Source organism: Physeter macrocephalus, chromosome 6 (assembly GCF_002837175.3).
Source record: "Physeter macrocephalus isolate SW-GA chromosome 6, ASM283717v5, whole genome shotgun sequence".
Taxonomy (NCBI): Eukaryota; Metazoa; Chordata; class Mammalia; order Artiodactyla; family Physeteridae; genus Physeter; species Physeter macrocephalus.
The window spans coordinates 36,421,319-36,443,403 of NC_041219.1; the positions used below are offsets into that span (position 1 = coordinate 36,421,319).

The 22,085-nt window shown below is 41.9% G+C and overlaps 2 protein-coding genes across 2 annotated transcripts in view; both read left to right on the forward strand.

Moving 5' to 3' along the window:
• The window catches only part of LOC102991931 (voltage-dependent anion-selective channel protein 3-like), a 10,763-nt gene extending 7,052 nt beyond the window's left edge, over nucleotides 1-3,711 (forward strand). The window contains 1 exon segment of the mRNA XM_055085173.1: nucleotides 2,669-3,711. Coding sequence (XP_054941148.1) covers nucleotides 2,669-3,599 — 931 coding nt within the window. The 3' untranslated portion in view covers nucleotides 3,600-3,711.
• A 3,053-nt stretch (nucleotides 3,712-6,764) lies between these two features.
• Nucleotides 6,765-22,085, forward strand: part of STAB2 (stabilin 2) — a 159,163-nt gene continuing 143,842 nt past the window's right edge. Inside the window, exons 1-3 of the mRNA XM_007109862.4 lie at nucleotides 6,765-6,842; nucleotides 10,699-10,832; nucleotides 13,071-13,186. Of these exons, the coding sequence (XP_007109924.1) occupies nucleotides 6,765-6,842; nucleotides 10,699-10,832; nucleotides 13,071-13,186 (328 nt within the window). The remainder of the gene's footprint in view (nucleotides 6,843-10,698; nucleotides 10,833-13,070; nucleotides 13,187-22,085) is intronic.

The following is a 22,085-nucleotide window of genomic DNA, read 5'->3' on the forward strand; positions in this document are numbered from 1 at the left end:
CCTGTGCTCCGCAACGGGAGAGGCCACAGCAGTGAGAGGCCCGCGTACCGCAAAAAAAAAAAAAAAAAAAAAAATATGTGCAAAAGTATGGTGGAAGTTATAACGCATGAGGCAATGTGACTTACCCACTTCTGTGTCCTCAGAGCCCAGTATGGTGTTTGGCGTTCCATAAATGTCTGTTGAACAAATGAAAGAATGAGTGAAATTTACAGTGTGATGGCAACCAAAATAAAAAAATCATCCTGTTAACACGACATATGTCTATACAATCAAAGGTATTAGGAAGTATTTGGGACAACTACCTATATAAATCAAGTCAAATAAAATATTACTTAGACTTTTACTTGAAGACTTTTTAAAGAGGTTATTTCAAACCATGATATTAAACTATAGGCTACTCTCAGTTTAGCTTGTTAAGTCCTTTGATTTAGAAAAGTGGAAGCTATTTTTACCCAAAGCAGAGAAAGGAGAAGGGCAAAGAAAAAAAGAATTCAACATTGCTCAGCAGATGGGTACAAGAAAGAGCTTTTTTTAAAAATTTAAAAAAAAAAACAGAAGAATGTGGGTTTCTTTTTAGTAATTTCTATATCTGGAATATAAACAGCTATTGAATTGTTTCAATGTTGACATAAGATATGAAGGAGAGAAGAAACTATATTGTGCTCTGGCCAAGATGTTTCAGGTGCCAAGAATTCTCCCCAATTTGTACACAAAAAGAATATCCAGGAGAATCAACAGCAAGCTATTTCTATAATAAAACTGGATTCCACTGAAAATGCCTACTCAGCATAAAATCCACACGCTGGGCCGGAAAAACACTTCTCTTCTCCTGGGAGAGACTACCTTTAATGCTACTTGAAATTATGAATTGAGATTCTGAAAGTCTGTTTTGTTAGTTCTGTTTGTTCCACTTGGCCTGAATTTAAATTTTATCAAGGACCACATTTCCAGATAGTTCTCTCTGATTTTGAAACCGTGGGTAATCATTAGTTAAATTCGTTTCACCTGTAATCTGCCTTCACTAATCAAGGTCGTTTTAATTGTTGCTGCAAAAGACTCACATGTCCTCCAAGCTGCACACAGCCTAAACGACAAGATGTTTGCCTGAGTCGTCTTCAGGAGCTTGAAGTCAGCTGCGCCTAGTTCGAGCTGAGCTGGTTAAGACCTGTTAGGACCACCCACCCTCCAACTGGGCATGCGCGAGTGTTCGCCCAGTGACCTTTCGAGCATGCGGAGGCCTGTAGACTAGTTACACCTGCGCAGAACGTCAATTTCCACCCCTTTTCCAATCACTTTCCCCACGCTCCCCACGCCTCAGGCAGTCCTGCTTCTTTGTTAGTTGTCCGGTAGATACCCGGAGCCGCTTGCCTTCGCGGAGGTGGATTTGAAGTTTGTTCTCCAGTTTCCTCGTTTGGTTGCCTTGCGAATAAGCCCTCTCTTTGCTGCAAACCTCAGCGTTAGCGTTTTGGCTTGCTGTGCAGCGAGCAAGACGAACCTGGTTCGGTAACGATTTCTCATGCTGAAAGTTTTCAGGGATGTAGTATTGTTTTCCCTTTTCTAAGTTTTTACTTCCCAAAGCACCAACTTCATTTGGAAAAATTCTAGGAGTTCTTGGATTTGTTGAACCTACGTGAAGCCAACTTTTTCAATTTTCTAGATAGCTGCTCAAGAGAGAACAACAGCTAGCTGCTGTTCCGAGCTCTTTTTCTTCCTTAGTCTAGCAAAAATTGCAGGGAGAATGAAAAATAAATCTTGACCAGAAAACTCACCTTCGATATCAATTTCTGGCCTTTTTTATTCCCCTGCAAAGCAAAAGATACAATTGATTCCCCAGTAAACAGGTTTGTTCTACTTCAGAAGCATAACCTTTGACCCGTTGGCCATCTCACAAGGTCCAGAAATATCTTGTTCAAGATTCAAGATCCAAAGCAGGTCCTGCAGATGATGCTTCAGCGTCAACCAGTGGCTTCACACTGCCTGGATTCAAGTCTCTGCTCCACCACTTACTAGCCTTGTGACCTTGGACAAGTGAGTAAACCTCTGTCTGCCTCAGTCTTATCTGCAAAATGGGGATAGTATATGATACTAATACCTCTGTCCTAGGCTTGTGGTGAAGACTGAGTTAAAAGTTTAGAGTGCCTGGCATGTGTGAAAGCTATGTGTGTGTTTGTGATGGTGATGATGAGGATAATGATTCTTCCTCCTTGGAATGCTGGGCAGGGCACACGTGAAATGCTTTATTAGTCGAAGTGACCAAGGACTAAAGTCTCGGTAACTGGCATGATGTAGAGAAAGGACCACTAACAACTCAGAATGCTATAGCCATGGGAGATGCACAACAGTATTACCCAGGAAGTGTCCCAGCCCCTCTTTTGCCTTTTCCAATATGGGAAAAGTCTCCACATTCCAATCAGGAAATTAATTCTCTCACCCAAGAGGAAACTATCACCTCTCATGTTGTCACCGCTGAGGACAGATCGCGGGGGCAAAGGAGGTGAGTACTAGTCGAGGGGGACATAAGGAGGAAGCAATGAAAGAGCAGGAGGGCAGACCTGGGCAGGGGAAAGCCATTCCCAGGTCTTAAGTAACTGCCAGCAGCATAATAGGGGATATTGGAGAGGACAAACTGCCTGTGTAGTATTGATTTAAAATCCTTGTCTGGCTTCAGCGGTGCCCTGGAGGAGCGGACGGGCCATCCCGTCGGAGATGTGTGTAACACACCGACTTACTGTGACCTAGGAAAGTCTGCCAAGGGTGTCTTCAGCAAAGGATATGGGTTTAGCATGGTCAAAATAGATCTGAGAACCAAGTTATGTAGTGGAGTGGAATTTTCTACTTCTGGTCATGCTTACACTGTTACAGGGAAAGCATCAGGCAACCTAGAAACCAAATACAAGATTTTTAACTATGGACTGACCTTCACCCAAAAGTAGAACACAGACAATACTCTTGGGATAGAAATCTCTTTGGAGAATAAGTCGAAACTCAACTCAAGTTCATTCAACTCAACGCATAAATTCAACTCAAGGTTGAAACTGACTCTTGATACCATATTTGTCCCGAACACAGGAAAGAAGAGTAGGAAATTGAAGGCCTCCTATAAATGGGATTGTTTCAGTCTTGGCAATAATGTTGATACAGATTTTTCTGGACAAACCATCTATGGCTGGGCTGTGCTGGCCTTTGAAGGTTGGCTTGCTGGCTATCAGATGAGTTTAGACACAGCCAAATCCAAACTGTCACAGAATAATTTCATGCTGGGTTACAAGGCCACAGACTACCAGCTGCACACTCACATGAACGATGGCATTGAATTTGGAGGGTGGATCTCCCAGAAGATGAACAAGAAGATTGAAACATCAATAAACCTTGCGTGGACGGCAGGCAGGAACAACACACGTTTCGGCATCGCTGCTAAGTACAAGCTGGATTGTAGAACTTCTCTATCTGCTAGAGTAAATAATGCCAGCCTCATTGGACTGGGTTATACTCAGACCCTTCGACCAGGAGTGAAACTGACCCTGTCAGCTCTCATCCATGGAAAGAACTTCAGCGCAGGAGGACACAAGGTCGGGCTGGGATTTGAACTAGAAGCTTAATGTGGTTTTGAATAAAGCATCAGCTTTGTCCCTGGAGGTGAAGAGAAATGAACCCACTATGTTTTGGCCTTAAAATTCTTCTGTGAAATTTCAAAAGTGTGAACTTTTTATTCTTCCAGAGAACTGTAATCCTCCCCACACTGAAGCCCAGATATCGAGTCCATCCTAAGGGAGGTGCTTGAAGGCATGCCCGGAACTTGTCATGTTCGTGCCACATTTCAGTTCAGTCCCGCAGCGTTATTTTCAATGTGTTGCTCAGCGACGGTGTAGTGTCATGTTACAAAGGAGATGACCTGACCCTCCAGTGGTCCACACATCCTGCACCACTTTTTCATGACCTTGTAATATACCGGTCTCTGTGCGAAAGTGGAATCTTTGGTTTTGCATCAGAGTAAAATAAACCCAACACATCTGGAAAAACAAAAAAATCCTTGTCTGAAAACAACTTTGAATGGTTAAGAGACAAACTATAACAATCAGTAAACAGGAGTGTGGACCACAGTACAGAAAATGACATTCCACCCCGTGAGGGACACACAGATCAGCAGAATGGCGTCAACCCGTGACAGAGGAAATCCAGAGCTACCTCACAGCTACACTGGGCTAAGGGTGTAGATTTGTGTAGCTGTTGTCTATGACATTAGCATATTCTAATAATATTAAGAATGGTTGAGCACCCACTATGTGCTAGGCACCAATTTAAGCACTTGTTCATTGCAGGGAGGCAGTGGTAGAGATTTGAAATAACTTGAAGAACCTCTGTGCATAGTAATCAGATGAGCCTCACAGAAATAAAACTATTCAATTTCTAAACAAATCCACGTATTTAGAAATGTTTCTAATGCAACTAATAGATAAAGTGTATGAACAGGTCCTGAACTGCGGAATCCCCATGGCCACTGGCAAGCTAACTTCTACATCCTCGTAATTTAAAAATGGAACATTCAACCTGCTAAAATCTAGGATAGTATTTCCCTAGGCGAGAGCAATCGAACATAGATCTGGAGGTGCTAAGGTTAGTTTGCAAAGAGAAAACATCTCTTGGTCTAAAAGTTCTGGAAAATACTGCTTTAAGCAAAGTTGAACTGTCTTTGTTTGGTTTTGTTACCTTATGTTTTACTGAGGGATGTCTCAGAACCTTTAATGAGCTAATGAGCATGGTCACTCCCTAAGAAAGGGACGGCAGAGGCAGGGTTTTCCAAATTATCTGATAGAATTCTTCCCCAGCACCTCCTGCAGCATCTTCCACAACTATTTAGGAAATGCAAGTATGGTTCATTCTCCCCCCGCCAGGAATCTAACCCATTCCAAGACCCAGACACTTATCCATGTTCTTCAGAGAGAAAACAATCAGAAAAAAAGCTCCAATTTCTTTCCTTCGTGTATTAGTTAAGGTAACACAGCTGCTGTAACAGATTAACCTCAATCTCATTGACTTCACACAATAGAATTTAATTTTTCCTTAAGCAGCAGTCATCCATGCAAGTGGAATCACCTAGGAAGCTTTGAAAAATACGATTTCTGTGCCCCACCCCCAGACGTACTGACTTGATTGTTCTGGAGTAGGGTAGACATTGGAAAAAAGAAAAAAAATTTAAGCTTCTCCAAAATTCTAAATGAGGTTGAAATCCACTGAACCAAGGGATTGTAAGGACTTCCTCATCTGGCGTCTTCTCATTCAGACCTCTGGGTTAGCCTCTGAAGGGCTTATCTGTACCAGAATTTTCTTGGATTATTGACCAATATAATGTAATGTTATTTCAAAAATCCAGAGAGAAAGATTTTGCAGGGTAAGGATTATTTAACCAAAACTAGTCTCTAACTGCCAGTCTCCCAATTAACTCAGTGTCATGAGATGTACCCTCATAAGCCTGTCTTGTTGATTAGCACAGATGTTTTCCTTTGTGGTACTCAGCCTGACAGTTTTCTATCATGTCAATGAGACCGGGGCACCACCTGCTATTTATTCATTAGCTATCGTTTTAAGCAGTAGAGGGTAGTGGTTAACAGTACTGGATCTAGAGTCACCCAGTTTGAAAACTGGATCCTCACTTACTAGCTGTGTGACCTTGGAAAATTTGTTGCCTAACCTCTCTGCCTCAGTTGCCTCATCTATAAAATGGGGAGAACAATCCTATTTCACCAAGAATTATGAGGATTAAATAGGTTAATCCATGGAAAAGTCTAACATAGTGAGAAGCACATAGTAAGTTTTCAACAAATGTTGACTATTGTTATTTTTCTTACTTTAAATGCAGGTCTCTGCTCTAAGCTGCTGGGGACACAGAAGATGAAGGCTAGCCCCTCTCTGCAAGGAATTCACAACTGGGCACAGGAGACAGACATACAGACCAGAGAATTGCGATGGATATGACTGGGCTTACGTAGAATGATGTGCAAAATGCTGGGAAGGTCTCCAAGATGATATTGGAGGAGCAGGACAGGAAACCTTCCTGGAAGAGATGTCATTAGGTCTGGGCTTCAAAGGGTAAGATGAGACCTATAGACTCAGTTATTTGCTACTGAAGTGACCTGGGACAGGAGAGAGGATGGGTCAAAAACCCAACCAGTGGCATCTGCAAAGAGACATTTCTTTGTGGTAGAGTTTGCCAGCATCCTCGTCCAAGTCGAGGACCCGGCCTTCTGCAACATCCCCTCCATGCCTGGAACTGTGCCATTTATGGGCATCCCTGCTTAAACTGCCTGATGGCAAGCTCAGACCTTTGCATTCAGGGGGTGAGGCCTGCAGTTTTCCATGGTGTGGCTGCGTAAATGTTGGCAGGGCCTGGGGCCAGAAGTAGGCAGGACCAGAGGTGGATGGGCAGGGCAGTAGGAGGCAGGAGCTTTTTCTTGGGAGTTTCATAAGGCACAAAAATTCCGGACCATGTCTCTGCCTCAGCGCCTTGAGGATATCCTGTCATTGAGCCAGACGTGTATACAGTTGAGAGTGGCCGATTTCACCACGACCCCTAGATTGGCCATTTTTCCTGTCTAGAGGCAGTTCTCACAGATCATCTGTTTCAATCCAGGAAAAGGAGAGGAAAAGATTTAAAAGCAAACACTGAAATGAGAAAGAATTCACTGGGCGTTCGTCAGACTAAGTTAATGTAGCTAAATAGTCCTGACAGGTGCCTGACGTGGAGAAGAAGGAAATATTTCCTCACCATGCCACAAATTTTAATACTTCTTTTTCTTGGATTGGCGGCACAAACTCTCTGTTCCCTGCCTGAAACTGCAGAGCAGGTAAGATGAAACTTGCGTTTTTTAAAAATGTGTTTACGTTCACGATTGTGTACATAAACTTTTTTGCTTTCCTACGTTGTCATAGGTAAATGTTACTATCTGGACTTCACAAAATAGAAAGCTAGTGGAGAATAGCACGGTACCGGGGATGTGTCTGAAGGGGTGCTAACCCAGTTCTATTCCTGTGTTAAAACGCCATTGTTGGGATCTCTGATTTAAGTGCTAACATCCCTCTATCCATTGTGGATTTTGCTATCCTTTTTGTCGGTTTGCTTTCATGAATACCTCCCATTGCATCATTCTGAATGTAGGAAATAACAATGGCTGTAGAGAGCTGAGTAGAGAGGAGCTCTGGGGAATTCCAGGCTGGGTGATAACCCATTGAGAAACACAGTGTCACCAAATGTGCCAGGAATCCATCCGTCTACCTACCACGAGTTGAGTAGAAGTACCCAGGGCAGTCGAATGGATAGTCCTTGTGATGGACACCAGCACTCCTGCCTGTGCAGCAGGCTCACGTGAGCTGTCATCATATAGCAGGTTCAATACCAGTTCTGTAGCAAGTCCAGGCTAAAGGAGGGTATGTGAGGGACTTCCCTGGCAGTCCAGTGGTTAGGACTCCACGCTTCCACAGCAGGGGGCATGGGTTCAGTCCCTGGGTGGGGAACTAAGGTCCTGCACGCTGCGCAGCCAAAAATAAAAATAAATAAAGGGGAGGTATGTGAGAGGCAATCTGAGTGATTTATTTAAAATGTATTTCACGGGATAGGATTTCTGCTCTATGAATAATTAAACATGATTCTGCATCTGTGCCAGGCAATTATTTTTACATATGTATACACTCTTTCTTCATATTCCTTTCCATTATGGTTTGTCACAGGATACTGAGTATAGGTCTCTGTGCCATACAGTAGGACCTTATGATTTATCCGTTCTCTATAGAATAGTTTGCATCTGCCAATCCCAAACTCCCAATCCATCCCTCCCCTATCCCCCCACCCCCTTGGCAACCACAATTCTGTTCCCTAGGTCTGTGAATCTGTTTTGTGCCAGACACATTTTTATCAACACCAATTTTACTCCAGTTGGCTCTACTCAGATAAGGTTTTTCACTGAAACATTGGAAGATGGCATAAGGGTTAAGTGCTCCAGCTATGAGGTTAGATAGGGGCAAGTTTGAACTGGGGCTTTTCTTTGTTTAACAACTGTTTGAGGACCAGTCACTGCTCCATGGCTTACTGGCTGTTGAACCCTGAGCATGTTACTTAGTCCCTCTAAGCTTCAGTTTCTCCCCATCGTTGCTCCACAGACAGCAGTAATTATCATCCACATCACCACCATCATCACATTGTTGAGTGCTTGCTTTAGTACCCAAGTCAGGCCTTGACTGATTTTAAAGCTGAGTTTACTTTTTAGACAGGACTGTATGGGAGAGAGAACGAGCCTTTCCATTTGAAAAGGACAATTTGAAGATCAAGGGGTTCCTTGAAGAGAGAGTATTCTGGCTTACTAAGAAAAGAAAAAGTACTGTCACCCCATAAACTTATCCAAATGGGAAACCCTAATGTAAAGAAAATCCTGCTTAAAAGAAATGTAGATATGCCCTAACCATTGAAGGGAATTAATTCAAACAATATCTAAGAGTGGCTTTTATTATTTCACAGAGAACATTCTAGTGCTGTTTTGGTTCATAATGATCACCAAATGAAAGCTGCCAGTAAAGACAGATTTTGTTTTCTACATACCACTATACAGCATGGGGAAGAGCAATAACTGATCAAGGAATCATAAGGCCACTAACTGACAGTGTGACCTTGGGCAAGTCACTGGACCTACCCCCACCTCAGTTTTCTCCCCACTAAAATGAGGATGATGATACCTCCCCTACTTGTCTTTAGGGTGATCAAGATCAAATAAGATGATGCCTTTGGAAGTGTGCATAACCATATATTGCCCTGTAAATGTAAGCTTTCTTCTTATGCAGCCTTTACATATTTCAATGAACTTAGAAGTAGTTATTTTCCCACCACCCGTAAGCTAATGCTGGGCCCAAGGGATAAGCTGTGGGATGACAAAGAAATAGGAGAAGTAGTCCTCTCCGGCAAGGGGCTTTTAAGTGGAGAGAAAGTCAACAGAATGTGCTCCACTGTCCAGCCATAGGGAGAAGTCGAGAAAAGGCAGAGAAATGAGTGTGGTTTTGTGGACGTGGTGTTACACAGGGTGTTGAGGTGTGGATAGCCAAGGGGAGGGGAAAGAACACTCCGATGAGGAGAGGCAACAAGCCAAACACAGGTAAGAACAGAAATGTCACAGGAACAAGCCTTTATGGCCCATGATATTCTAGATACTGGACTAGGTGATTTGCACGTGTTATATATCACTCAGGTCTCAATAACCTGCAGGGTGGTTATTAATATCCCCCCTTTACAGATGATGGCAAAAAATAAGGAATTCATTCAAGACTGTATGCTTAGCAAGATACAAAGGTTGATTCTAAACTTAGGTCTTCTGAGCCTCAAGTTCAGTGTCTCTTCATTGTACAAAGCTGCTGCTTCTTGAGCGTGATGGGGAGATGAAGGAGACTTGAGAAAGAGGAGGATATCCATGAAGTATCAGCACCAGGATCACAGACAAGGTACCCTGAAGACAAGGCCAAAGTGTATCTGTGCCATTCATTTCAGCAGTGAATTCTCTGCCACCTGATGTTGCCAAGTGATTATTTCTAGTGTGTCTGTGATTTCCCACAAGTCATTCATTCAAATGTCCATCGGCAGATGAATGGACAAAGAAGATGTGGCACATATACACAGTGGAATATTACTCAGCCATAAAAAGGAACTAAATTGAGCTATTTGTAATGAGGTGGGTGGACCTAGAGTCTGTCATACAGAGTGAAGTAAGTCAGAAAGAGAAAAACAAATACCACGTGTTAACACATATACATGGAATCTAAAAAAAAAAAAAAAAGTTCTGATGGACCTAGGGGCAGGACGGGAATAAAGAGGCTGACATAGAGAATGGACTTGAGGTCATGAGGAGGAGGAAGTGTAAGCTGGGACGAGGTGAGAGAGTGGCTGGACATATATACATACCTAGAGGGGTGGGATAGGGAGGGTGGGAGGGAGATGCAAGAGGGAGGGGATATGGGGATATACGTATGCATATGGCTGACTCACTTTGTTGTACAACAGAAACTAACACAGTATTGTGAAGCAATTAACTCCAATAAAGATCTATTAAAAAAAAAGTCAAATATTTACTAAGCACTACTATGTGCTAGACACTGCTCTAGGTGCTTAAGGTACAGCAGAGAACAAGACAGGAAAACATCTCTGCTCTTACAGAGCCCACGTTCCAGCTGGATTATAATCAAAAGATTGCAAACATCTTCGGAGCAGGAGCTGTATGCTTCACAGCATTTAGCACCCAAACTAGACTATTCCTATGGAATCAATGCTGAAAGAATATTCTTGAGACCTATTGATCTATGATCAATTGATCTCGAATAACCTGCTTACAATTTCCCGTTTGAAAAGTGTACCCTGCAGTATACTTCCGGTTTCCCATTTGGATATGTGTGAATAGTGACATTGCTCTACTTTGCTAGACTCCAGACTTGAGATCAGTTATGGCAAATGGGTGTATGAGCAGCACCTTCCCTCGCCCACAGCCGTGGTAGACATTGCTTGTTGATTCCAACACTCCTTGCAGATAAGATGGAAAGACCCGCCAGTCATTACCAATCAACCTCATGGCCATCCCTGTCGTTTCATTTACGTGAAGCTAATGGAGAAGATTGGCCCACCCAGGCTCTGCTAATGGGACTTGATTTTTTTTTTTTTTAATGTTTTCACAGGCAAAAAGATGTGATAAGAAGTCTCTCCTTACAATTAGGACTGAGTGCCAATCCTGCTCACTCAACTTTGGAATGAAATGCCCAGACGGTTACACCAAGGTTACCAATGGCACCGTGGGGATCCGAGATTGCAGGTACTCATTATGAGAAAATATGTGTGCTGGGGTCTTGGCGCTCAAAGGATTGTGAATGCAAATTGAAACTTCCCAACTCAAAAACTACAAAGCATTTCCATGATTTTCTCTTACTCTAAGGTTGCATGGAACCCAAACTTCAGTAACTTACAACTATGACCTAGAGTCTAAAAAATATATTACAATTCATGCAATTACAAAATTGCACAAAAATATTCTGCCTTCATCTTGCCTTTCTTTATTTTGAAAATCTGGCGTTTGTTTCCTTTGGAAAAGGTTCTAGTCAGAACATGGTAAAAGCCTTGGGTCTGATAGTCATCTTACAAACTAGCTATGCAACCTGATACTAATTAGAACCCAAAGAAGGGAGACAAAGGAACTACAGCTTTCTCGCATTGTATGTGAGTGTAGCCTTCTTGAAGCCCTCTTATGATTCAAAACTCTCATAATTCAAGGTTAATCCTTGCAAAGGATGACAGGCAGTTCTGCCCACCAGCTCATGGATGCAGCCATGCAGCTCAAATGCAAACACAAATTTTAATTTACTCAGTCTACTAATTCAAAAATTAGACAGTACTCAATGAGTTTGTTTTTAATTCAGGGGTGAAGAATTAGAAGAATTTTGTATAAAATGAAACCATTAACACTGTTATATCACACTGTTCTAAATTCACGCTTGCTTAATGCACCTGTACTATATCCTGAAACCCCAAGTCGTCATTTTTAATAGAAGTTTCCCAACATTACCTGGCCTGGAATTAGCAAGCATAGACAGCAGTTAACCACTTAGTTACCAAAGTGGGCACACATTTGTGACCAGATTCCCTGAGAAAGTACATCAGAAAGCTTTGGGGTTCAAGGTTAAAATTATATGGGGACTTTACTGAGAACTTTTTATACTGATTTTTTTTTTCATGGCCGAAGTGCGTACTTGGTTATGTATCCCACCCCACCTTCCCCCCACTTCCCACACACACAGCAGATAAGATTATTGCATTCAGGCTGTCTGTTTTAGAATTGAGAACTTTGATCTGTCATTCAGCTATGCTGAAACAAACCCAAGACTGGTTTTTTAATATAAATTTTTTTAAATTGTAGTTGAATTCCAATGTTGTGTTAGTTTCAGGTGTACAGAAAAGTGATTCAGTTATAAATACACATATATATTCTTTTTCATATTCTTTTCCCATGTAGTTTACTACAAGATACTGACTATAGTTCCCTGTGCTATACAGTAGGTCCTTATTGTTTATCTATTTTATATATAGTAGTGTGTATCTGTTAATCCCAAACTCCTAATTTATCCTCCCCCCTCCCACTTTCCCCTTTGGTAACCATAAGTTTGTTTTCTATGCCAAGACTGGTTCTTGAGGGGACATTTTGGTTCTCTTTTGGGCTCCCCTTGTCCCCTTCTTTGTGAAGAGATGTCCCTGCCAATATGCTCAACCTTTCAAAGAAATCATCAACTCTATCTCCAGCTCGACTGCCCATAAAGCCAGTAGCTCTTTGGTGAATCAGCTACATTCCAGGGACTGGTTTAGGAGTACAACCTTGAACTCACCGTCACACTATTCTTAACAGCCCAATAGTAAGAAATGATATTCATGGCTCTAGATACACTGAAGTCAAGTCCTAGAATAAGTCATCCATACAGAGGTCCCTGTAAATAGACAAGTAGTTAACCTCTGTAGACTAGCTATTCCAGAACTGTTCCTCAGCTGGTACAAAAACTGTTCTAAGGAACTCACGATTATATCAAGAAAACCTTGGCAAATATTGCTCACTACATTACAACACCTCTCACAGAAATTTTCTATCTATGGTATATGCAAATGGTATGTGCAAATCCTGAATGATCAATTTATTTTAATTCTCCAGGTACTGTGCATCACAGAACTCTTGATCTTTCCCTTCTTGCATTGGCTGCTAGGACACTCAGTGACAAGTCTGAAGCCCACCTAGAACCTAGCATCATTTCTTTCATCTACTAACTTCACTTCTAACATTTTAGATATTTTACCCTTATTTTCATCCTTCCCTGATTTTTTCATGTTTCTTACAATTAAAGATGAATCATGATTATGCTTTATTTTACCTAGGAAGCAAAATGTGCTCGATCTACATATTTTTAAATATAGGCAGGTATAAAGACCTAAATAAAAATCTATGGAAATCTGCTGCCCAGAGTTCACTGCGTTGCCCTAATCATGCGTTAATGTCCTCTCTTTACCCTCCAAGGTACACCTTTGAGGTCAGAACATACTCGCTGTCTCTCCCTGGATGCCGCCATATCTGTAGGAAGAACTATCTGCAGCCTCAGTGCTGTCCAGGCCACTGGGGCCCAGACTGCATGGGTAAGTGGCACAACACTTTCCTTTGATGGTATTTGGTTCTCAATGTCTCATTTTACAGAAAATCAAGAGGAAGCCTGATAAAAGAGAATGTTAGCATCTTTTTCTAGAAATTTCCATTTCCATCTATATGTAGAAAATCTTTCTAGCCCTGTCAGCTTTTATATCGATATCTGCTTTCCTCCATTTAGAGATCTCTCTTTAAGACAATTCCTTTACAAGTCAGAAAAGGGGACAATTGAAAGGATATCCATTTCTATAAAAAAAGATTATTGACCATAGAGAGGAAGTAAGACTGCTGGGCTATTATAACCTCAATACAATTTTCTTTAAGAAGATATTTGATTACAATACCTCAAAGACTGTAGTTATTGTTTAGCAACCGAGATAATCATTAATTCTTCTAAAACTTTGTCTTAGGATGCAATATCAAACTCTGTAATGGTCAGGTTCCATTGTAAGAAAAACCACTAGCCAAACCTGAGTCAATGGTATAGTTAGACTCCTCTGGTCAAGCATAGCATTTGTCAGCTGAAATTGAACTTCTATCCTGATTAAAGATGTTAACACCCAAGTAGTGACTAAGTCCCTGATATGACACGCAAATTACGTGAGACCCCTTTTGGGGCAGGAGTGATAGTAAAAATCAGGCGTTTTAATCATGAATTTACTATTTGTTTTCCATCTTCTAAGATGTAATGAAAACATCTCCTTAAGGATCTAAATACTTAAAGGGAGAGATTACTTCTCTTTTGCTTTGTTTTTCTTGTTAAAATAACATAAGCAAATTGTACACAGCTTGTAAAGTTTAGAAAGGTACAAAGAAAGAAAAAATAGTGACCTGTATTCTGCCACACATAGAAAACTATAAGTAGTTTGGCTTATTTCCTTGGTCTTTTTTTTTTTTTTTTCTATATGGCTTCTAAATAGTTGAGCCCACATTATATGCATAATGTTTCCTCCTGTTTTTTTAACTAATGATTAAATGAATAATAGCATCCATTTACTCCATATTGCTGACATTAGCTAACAGAGAAGTAGTCAGCCTATATAATGATTTAATTCTTAAAGCAAATCTTTAAGTTAGACTTTTTTATCCCCATTTTTCCTATGAGGAATCTGATTTAAAGATGATCTCTTGCCTGTCTCCTTCGGGCTGGTAAGTGAAGCAAGTTCAAGTTCAGGGCTTCCTGGCACCAAAGCCTGCTCTCTTTCTACTCTGTCCCACTGCCTGGAGCAGAACTTGTCTTTAAAAAAAAAAAAAAAAAAAAGAGAGAGAGAGAGAGGTAGAGTCCCCAGTGTGCTTCTAATTTCTCTTTTTTTCTGTATTTTTTGTTTTATTTTTTCCCATTTAAAAAATTTTTTTATTATTTTTTATATAAATTTATTTTATTATTTTTGGCTGTGTTGGGTCTTCATTGCTGTTCATGGGCTTTCTCTAGTTGGGGCGAGCGGGGGCTACTCTTCGTTGCAGTGTGCGGGCTTCTCATTGCAGTGGCTTCCCTTGTTGTGGAACACGGGCTCTAGGCACGTGGGCTTCAGTAGTTGTGGCACGTAGTTTCAGTAGTTGTGGCTCACGGGCTCTACAGTGCAGCCTCAGTAGCTGTGGCGCACGGGCTTAGTTGCTTCGCGGCATGTGGGATTTTCCTGGACCAGGGCTCAAACCTGTGTCCCCTGCATTGGCACGTGGATTCTTAACCACTGCGCCACCAGGGAAGTCCCCAAATTTTTTAATATTGAAAAAATTCAACCATTTCTAATTTTTAAAACTTGTTAAAAATAGGACTAGAAGGATACTTTATTTACCAAATGCAAAATTGGGCTCAGTAGTTGTGGCTCGTGGGCTCTGGAGCACAGGCTCAGTAGTTGTGACACATAGGCTTAGTTGCTCCGCAGCATGTGGGATCTTCCCGGACCAGGGCTCACACCTGTGTCCCCTGCACTGGCAGGTGGATTCTTAACTACTGCACCACCCAGGAAGCCCCCCATTTTTTTAAATTGAGGTATAGCTGCCGTACAATATTATATGTTACAGGTGTACAATATAGTGATTCACAATTTGTAAAGGTTACACTCCACTTATAGTTATAAAATACTGGCTATGTTTCCTGTGTTGTACCATATATCATTGTAACTTATTTTATACCTAATAGTTTGTACCTCTTAGTCTCCTACCCCAATATTGCCCCTCCCCCCTTTCTTCTCCCCCACTGGTAACCACTAGTCTATTCTCCATATCTGTGAGGTTGCTTATATTCACCAGTTTGTTGTATTTTTTAGTCTCCACATATAAGTGATATCTTGCAGTATTTGTTTTTCTCTGTCTGACTTATTTTGCTGAGCATAATACCCTCCAAGTTCATCCATGTTGTTGCAAATGGCAAAATTTCATTCTTTTTTTATGGCTGAGTCATATTCCATTGTGTGTGTATATATATATATATATATATATATATATATATATATATACACACACACACACACACAGCACATCTTCTTTATGCAGTCATCTGTTGATGGATACTTAGACTGTTTTCATATCTTGGTAATTGTAAATAATGCTGCTATGAATATTGGGGTGCATGTCTTTTTCAAATTAGTGTTTTTGTTTTTCCCAGACATATACCCAGGAGTGGAATTGCTGGATCATATGGTAGTTCTGTTTTTATTTTTTTTTGAGGAACCTCCATACACTTTTCCACAGTGGCTACACAAATTTACATTCCCACCAACAGTGTACGAAGGTTTCCTTTTCACAACATCCTCGCCAACGTTTGTTACAGTCTATGTTTTTTTTGGTGATAGCCGTTCTGGCTGGTGTGAGGTGACATCTCATTGTGGTTTTGATTTGCGTTTCCTTGATGATTGGCGATGTTGAGCCTTCCAATTTCTCTTTCAATTGGTAGGTCCCTTCAGCCTTCCCAGTCAGTGTCTGTATTATGCTCCTTACCCTGGAAAGGTCAAGGTTTGGGGTTTAGGATACCCTGGCCCTTCTGTGTTAACCACTCTGTTTCACGCCAGCACATTGGCACTTCATGTTTCAAAGCATTTGTCACATCAGAATCAAGCAATTAACCCAGAGCTCACGAACTTTTTTAGCATCAAATAGGGTCATGGTCACATCCAGTTCATATAGTCATCAGGATAGAACTGAATTTTTTATTTGCTTTTCTCTTTCCAACCCAGGGAAACTAATGTGATCTTAAGTTAATGAGACACACCGTAGACAAGAAAAGGCTTTGTCTAAGACGCAGTCATGAAAGTGCGCACATCCAGCGCAGTGAATGACAGAATGACTTGCTGCTTCTCCAAGTCTCCTTAGCTGTCAAATGTGGGTAAAAAGTCCTACTCTGCAAAACTCTAGGGGGGATTTTAAAACCTCAATATAGAGGAAAGTACTTAGCAGAGTCTATAACATAAAGAAGGCACTCTGTAGACATTTTATGAATAAATGAATGAGCGAATCACAATCAAAACAGACCTCTGATCAGGAAAGGCGAATAAAGTGACTCCCTTTCCCTGAGCCCTTCTTAAACAGTGGGTTACTCGAAAAAATAGGCGCAGCCAACAGGATTCAGGATCTTCAGTGGGTTTCATGCATCACACTGGGCTATGCAAAAATTATGCACTACTCACCCCTACAGTCAAAGGAGTCTGCAGGATTCCTTGAACGTTCAGGCCTTTCTTTCCTTGTGACTAGGTCTCGAGGCCAGAGAAGCAAAACGTGAAAACCAAGGCTGTCCTCTCATTGGGGCAAAAGGGCACTTCCCTTTATCTTCATCTCCCAAACATACTAAATGTCGCAAAAGACTTCCTTCCTTTGGCTCAGGAAAGAGATAAATGCTCTACTCTGCCATGTATTTCACTTCTCCCATTTTGTGGTGATGACAAGTGAGATCTTGGCGATCGCTTTACATTTCTGCAAGGATAAGCCCATTTTGGAGCTGCTGACGTATGTTCATCTTTCTTTTTGAGGAAGCACAAGCTCTGGAATAGCCTTCTTTCCAAGGCAAGGGCAGAATCCACTTCCTTTCTGATGCATTGACAAAGACATTCACACAACACCTCTGGGTTACTTTTTAAATTATTTTAATCGTACCTTATTCAAAACCAGAAAACTCAACGATCAATTCTGAAAACTTAGAAAACAAAGAAAAGCACAAAGAAAAAAATTACTTATCTTCTAAAATTAGGAATAAGGCATGAATTCTCACCTGAGGAAAAAATATGTCATCCTGATGTAAGGAAGGTGTTTCTACTCAGGTTTAACTTGCTTTTCCCTCGTTAAAACTTGTACAGCTTTGTCAAATCTGCATATGGGAGTCTCATATGTGTTTTATTAGCACAGAAACATATTTTTAACCTTGAAACTTAAATCACGTTTGAACAACCAATATTCTGTTTCAGAGGGAATACTTTTTTAAAATTTGAACATCCCAGTTCTTTATTATCCCATGGTGAACAGTAACAGGTCTGTGTAAAAACTCAGAGTAATGGGAAAAGAATGTGGGCGGAAGGTTACACAGAAACTTGATTGTGGCCAAAGCAATCTGATTATTTCAGAGGGAAATGGTCTTGATGCTTTGTGAGGTCAGTGTCATCAAATTATGCACATTTATTTTTTTGCATCGTGTTATTTGCATTTTCAGACCTCTTTTTCTTTCCTCTTGTGTGTTCCCTGCCGTTCACTGCCTGGGTTGCAAAAAATGGACTACATGGATTTGAAACCACTCTGTGAGGAATGTCCTTTTTGGCTCTGAGTGACAAATAATGCTGAGTTCACGTGAGGAACCTATTTTCACAACAGTTTCCCAGGCAGACAATTCCAACCGGAGCTATCAATGGAATATTTACCATTTTTAAAAACCAGGACATAGTCTCTGCCTAGCACTGTGCACCAGGCTTTGAAACAAAGGTGGTGACACTAGTAGCCACTTCTGGAGTTCCTGGGAGATAAAGTTACAGGGAGGTCCCTGGCCTCTTCCTGGCCAGGAAGTTCATTATCTGTCTTTAAAGGAACAGAACAGCTGATGATTTGCTGACAGCTTGTCAGGGGTAAGCCTCCTGCGTGAGCAAAGTCACGATGCGAGAGACCCCCAGAGTAGCAGTGACCAAAGGGAAATGTGATAATTATTGAAAACAGCCTTATCAGCAGCTTGAGCCCTCCACCAGACCTTAGAAACGTGCCCTTAGAACAAACTCTGGAATAGCTCTTTCAAGTGTGGTTGCTGAGAATGTCAGTTTTTAACCATCTTTTTTGCCCAATGGGGACCTGAGGTGATAGAAAATGATTTGAGAAGCAGGAAAGAAATGTACACTTTTACTTTAAATTTTTTATTTTAAAACCGAACAGGTTGTTTTCATAAATTGTTAAAACATTCAATTTAGGACAACAAATGAAGGACTCTCCATACTCTCACATTCCTGCTATCTTTTTTCCAAAGTTCCTTCCAGCGTTGGCCAACTCATAAAAATCGAGCATTTCTTGAGCCCCTGCTGCTTGCTGCACATAATCACCTATATGACAAGCCCAGTCCCTAATCCCAAGGAGCTCACAGACTGATGAGGGAGAGGGACACAGAAGCAGATGAGGAGAAACAGTCACACCTGAGAGTCCAGGTGAGGACTCTGGGACTTTGAGGGGTTTTGCAGCTCGCCCAACGAGAGCCAGCTAATAAGTACACAGCGGAGTAGGAAACAAGGGCCGTCTCACTGCAGAGCCCCAGCTCCAACCTGTCCCTGTCTCCTTACCCAAATACCTGGTTGTGTGGCCAAGTCAACTGCTGGGAAGGCAGCCTGCGCCCCACGAGCCTGCTCCTGGCAAACTTGCTTCCATTAGCTGGGTGCCTGTCGCTGCCTGGAGTTGATTCCATGACACCTGAGTTCCCCCTAGTTCCAAGCTAGCCCTGAGGGGCAGTGTGGTTTTCCAGCAAGATTGTAGACCCTGAAGTTAGATTGCCTGGCTTCCATTCTCAGCTTTACCACATTCTCCTTCTGGGACCTTGCAAGTTACTTCCCCTCCCTGCCCAGTTGCCAGATTTAGCAAATAACAATGAAGGATACCCCGTTAAATCAATTGCAGATAAGCAACAAATATGCATACAATATTTGGGACATGCTTATTCTAAACATTTATTCATTGTTTATCTGCAATTGAAATTTAACTGGCATCCTATATTTTATCTGGTAAACCAATCCTTCAGTCTCAGTTTTCTCATGTGTAAAATGGAGATGGTGATGCTGATACGACTACCTCCAAAGGCGGTGCTGAGGATTGAGTGAACTAGTACATGTAAAGGACCTAGGATGCGCCTGGCAGATGGTAGGCATTCAGAATATGCTACTTAACCATTTCTGTCTTTTGTGGTTCTCAGATCACTGGCTGGCCTCTTTACTTCAGGAGGTGTGTCTTGGATTGGTTTTATATTGTAAGGTACTGATCTTGTATAGTCTGGCTTGGTGTTAAGGACTCAAAATCTTGAGTCAGGCCTGATGGCAATGGTAGTTCCAACAGTTACCAACCCTGTGATCTTGGGAAAGTTCCTCACCTCTGTGAGCCTCAGTTTTCTTATCTGTAACCTGGGGAGGAGGACGAGAATGATAGCTTCCTATACGGTTGTTGTCAGAATGAGACCATGCATGCAAACTACTTAGAAATAGTAAATGCTCAACAAATCCTCTTCATCTATAATTGAGCTGATAACTATCTCCCGACTCCATTTGGTAAGGACATTTCTGTGCATCTCATTTTTTATGTAGCTTATGATCCCTTGGGTTTATTATTTTTCTTGGCACCGTTGTCTGCGTTTCCGTGGACCCCATGGGTCACCCTGATGCCTCAGGTCAAAGCAAAGGCCTACCCTTTAGGAACGTGGGGACAGTAGGGGCTTAGTCCGCTCGAGCTGCTATAACAGAATACCGTAACAGGGCTTCCCTGGTGGCGCAGTGGTTGAGAGTCTGCCTGCCGATGCAGGGGACACGGGTTCGCGCCCCGGTCCGGGAGGATCCCACATGCCGCGGAGCGGCTGGGCCCGTGAGTCATGGCCGCTGAGCCTGCACGTCCGGAGCCTGTGCTCTGCAACGGGAGAGGCCACAGCAGTGAGAGGCCTGCGTACCGGGAAAAAAAAAAAAAAAAAAAGAATACCATAACAACAGACATGTATTTCTCATAGTTCTGAGGACTGGGAAGTCCAAGGTCAATGTGCCAGCAGGTCCAGTTCCTGTTGCAGGCCCTCTTCCTGGCTTGTAGGCAGTTGCCTTCTCTCTATGTCCTCCAGTGGCAGAGAGAGCGCTCTGGTCCCTCTTTCTCTCATAAGAGCTCTAGTCCCATCACGGGGTCCCCACCCTCATGATCTCGTTTAAAACCTAATGACGTCCCAAAGGCCTCACCTCCAAATGTCATCACACTGGACGTCAGGGCATTAACATACGGATTTGGGGAGCATAGATATTCAGTCCATAACAGTAAGCATTCACTTTGCCCTTTAGCCTGCTGACTCACAAGCCACTGGCAGAGAGGCCTGGCCAGAATGAGGAACACGCTGCAGAGAAAGCCTCACGTCCCCTGCAGCATATGTGATGTTAAGGCTCAGGAAGACCCCAAGAGACAGCAAATTCACAACCGGCAGACACCCGATGGGCCCTGAATGGAGCAGGCTGCTCATTTCAGAGAAGGAGGCATTGGGGCACCTCTTGAGAAATAAGCCTGAAGCCCAGAGGCTGCCTCATCAGCCCCTGCCCACCCACAGCGAGAGGCAGGCAGGCCCCTTTTCTGTCCCAGCTAAACCTTCACTTTCTTGTGAATAAACAGAGAAGATGTTGCCAGCTTTGAAGATGATTCTAGGCACTTAATGAATGTTGAATTAATTAAATGAATGGCTTGTAAAACACTTAAGCCATTTAAAATAATTATATATAAAAATATATAATTTAAATATAATTATATATATTTATAATTATATAGAATAATTATCTATCCAGAGAAGCACAATTACAATCCTTTAAAGTCAGACAGGGCTGAATGGGAATCGTTATCTCTGAGCCCAGTGGCCCTGTGACCTATCTATGCCGCAGTGTCCTCATACATAAAATGGTGAAAATAACCGCTTCACAGGGTGAAGATTAATAGTTCACAGTTGTGGAGATTAAATATACTGAGATAATATGTGTAATGTTCTTGGCATTCCACCCAGGGTCTAGATTGCTAATAATAACAACAACAATAATAATAACAAACAAGGACAGCACAGAAAGGAAAAACAAGTCATACTGGTCTTTCTAAGACCAACATCTGGCCCAATCGTTTGCTAAATGGTTATTTGGACCTGAAGAAACACTTCCAGAGCATTGATTTTCTTACAACCACTCTAAAGTATTCAAATGAAAAGATCTAGAGATTGAAGGTAGGAAATTGCGTAACTTACCACGAAACAGCCGTTTCTGATTCTAGTGTCCTAGTTTGTCCTAGTTTGTTTTCCTTTCCAGTGAGTATAAACTGCAGAAATGGACACCCCTGAGGTCTACATAGAAGTAAAGTTTATTTATAGGGATATTGACCACCTTTTCCAAATCGATCATTGAAGCACATAATCTGCTAATGGATTTTTTTCATTTATTCTTAAGTCATAATTTACATACGGTAAAATTCACCCTTTTTGGTGGACAGTTTTATGAGCTTTGACAACCCTAAACACTTGTGCAACAAGCACCACAATTAAGATAGAGAACAGTTAGGTCATCCCCGAAAATTCCCTTTGTGGTCAAGTCCTCCCCCAACTCCCAACCCGTGGCAAATACTGATCTGTTTTCTGTGCCTATCATTATGCCTTTGTGTCCTATAATCAGAATCCTACAGTGCGGACCTTTGTGAGTCTGGCTTCTCTCCCATAGCATAATGCATCTG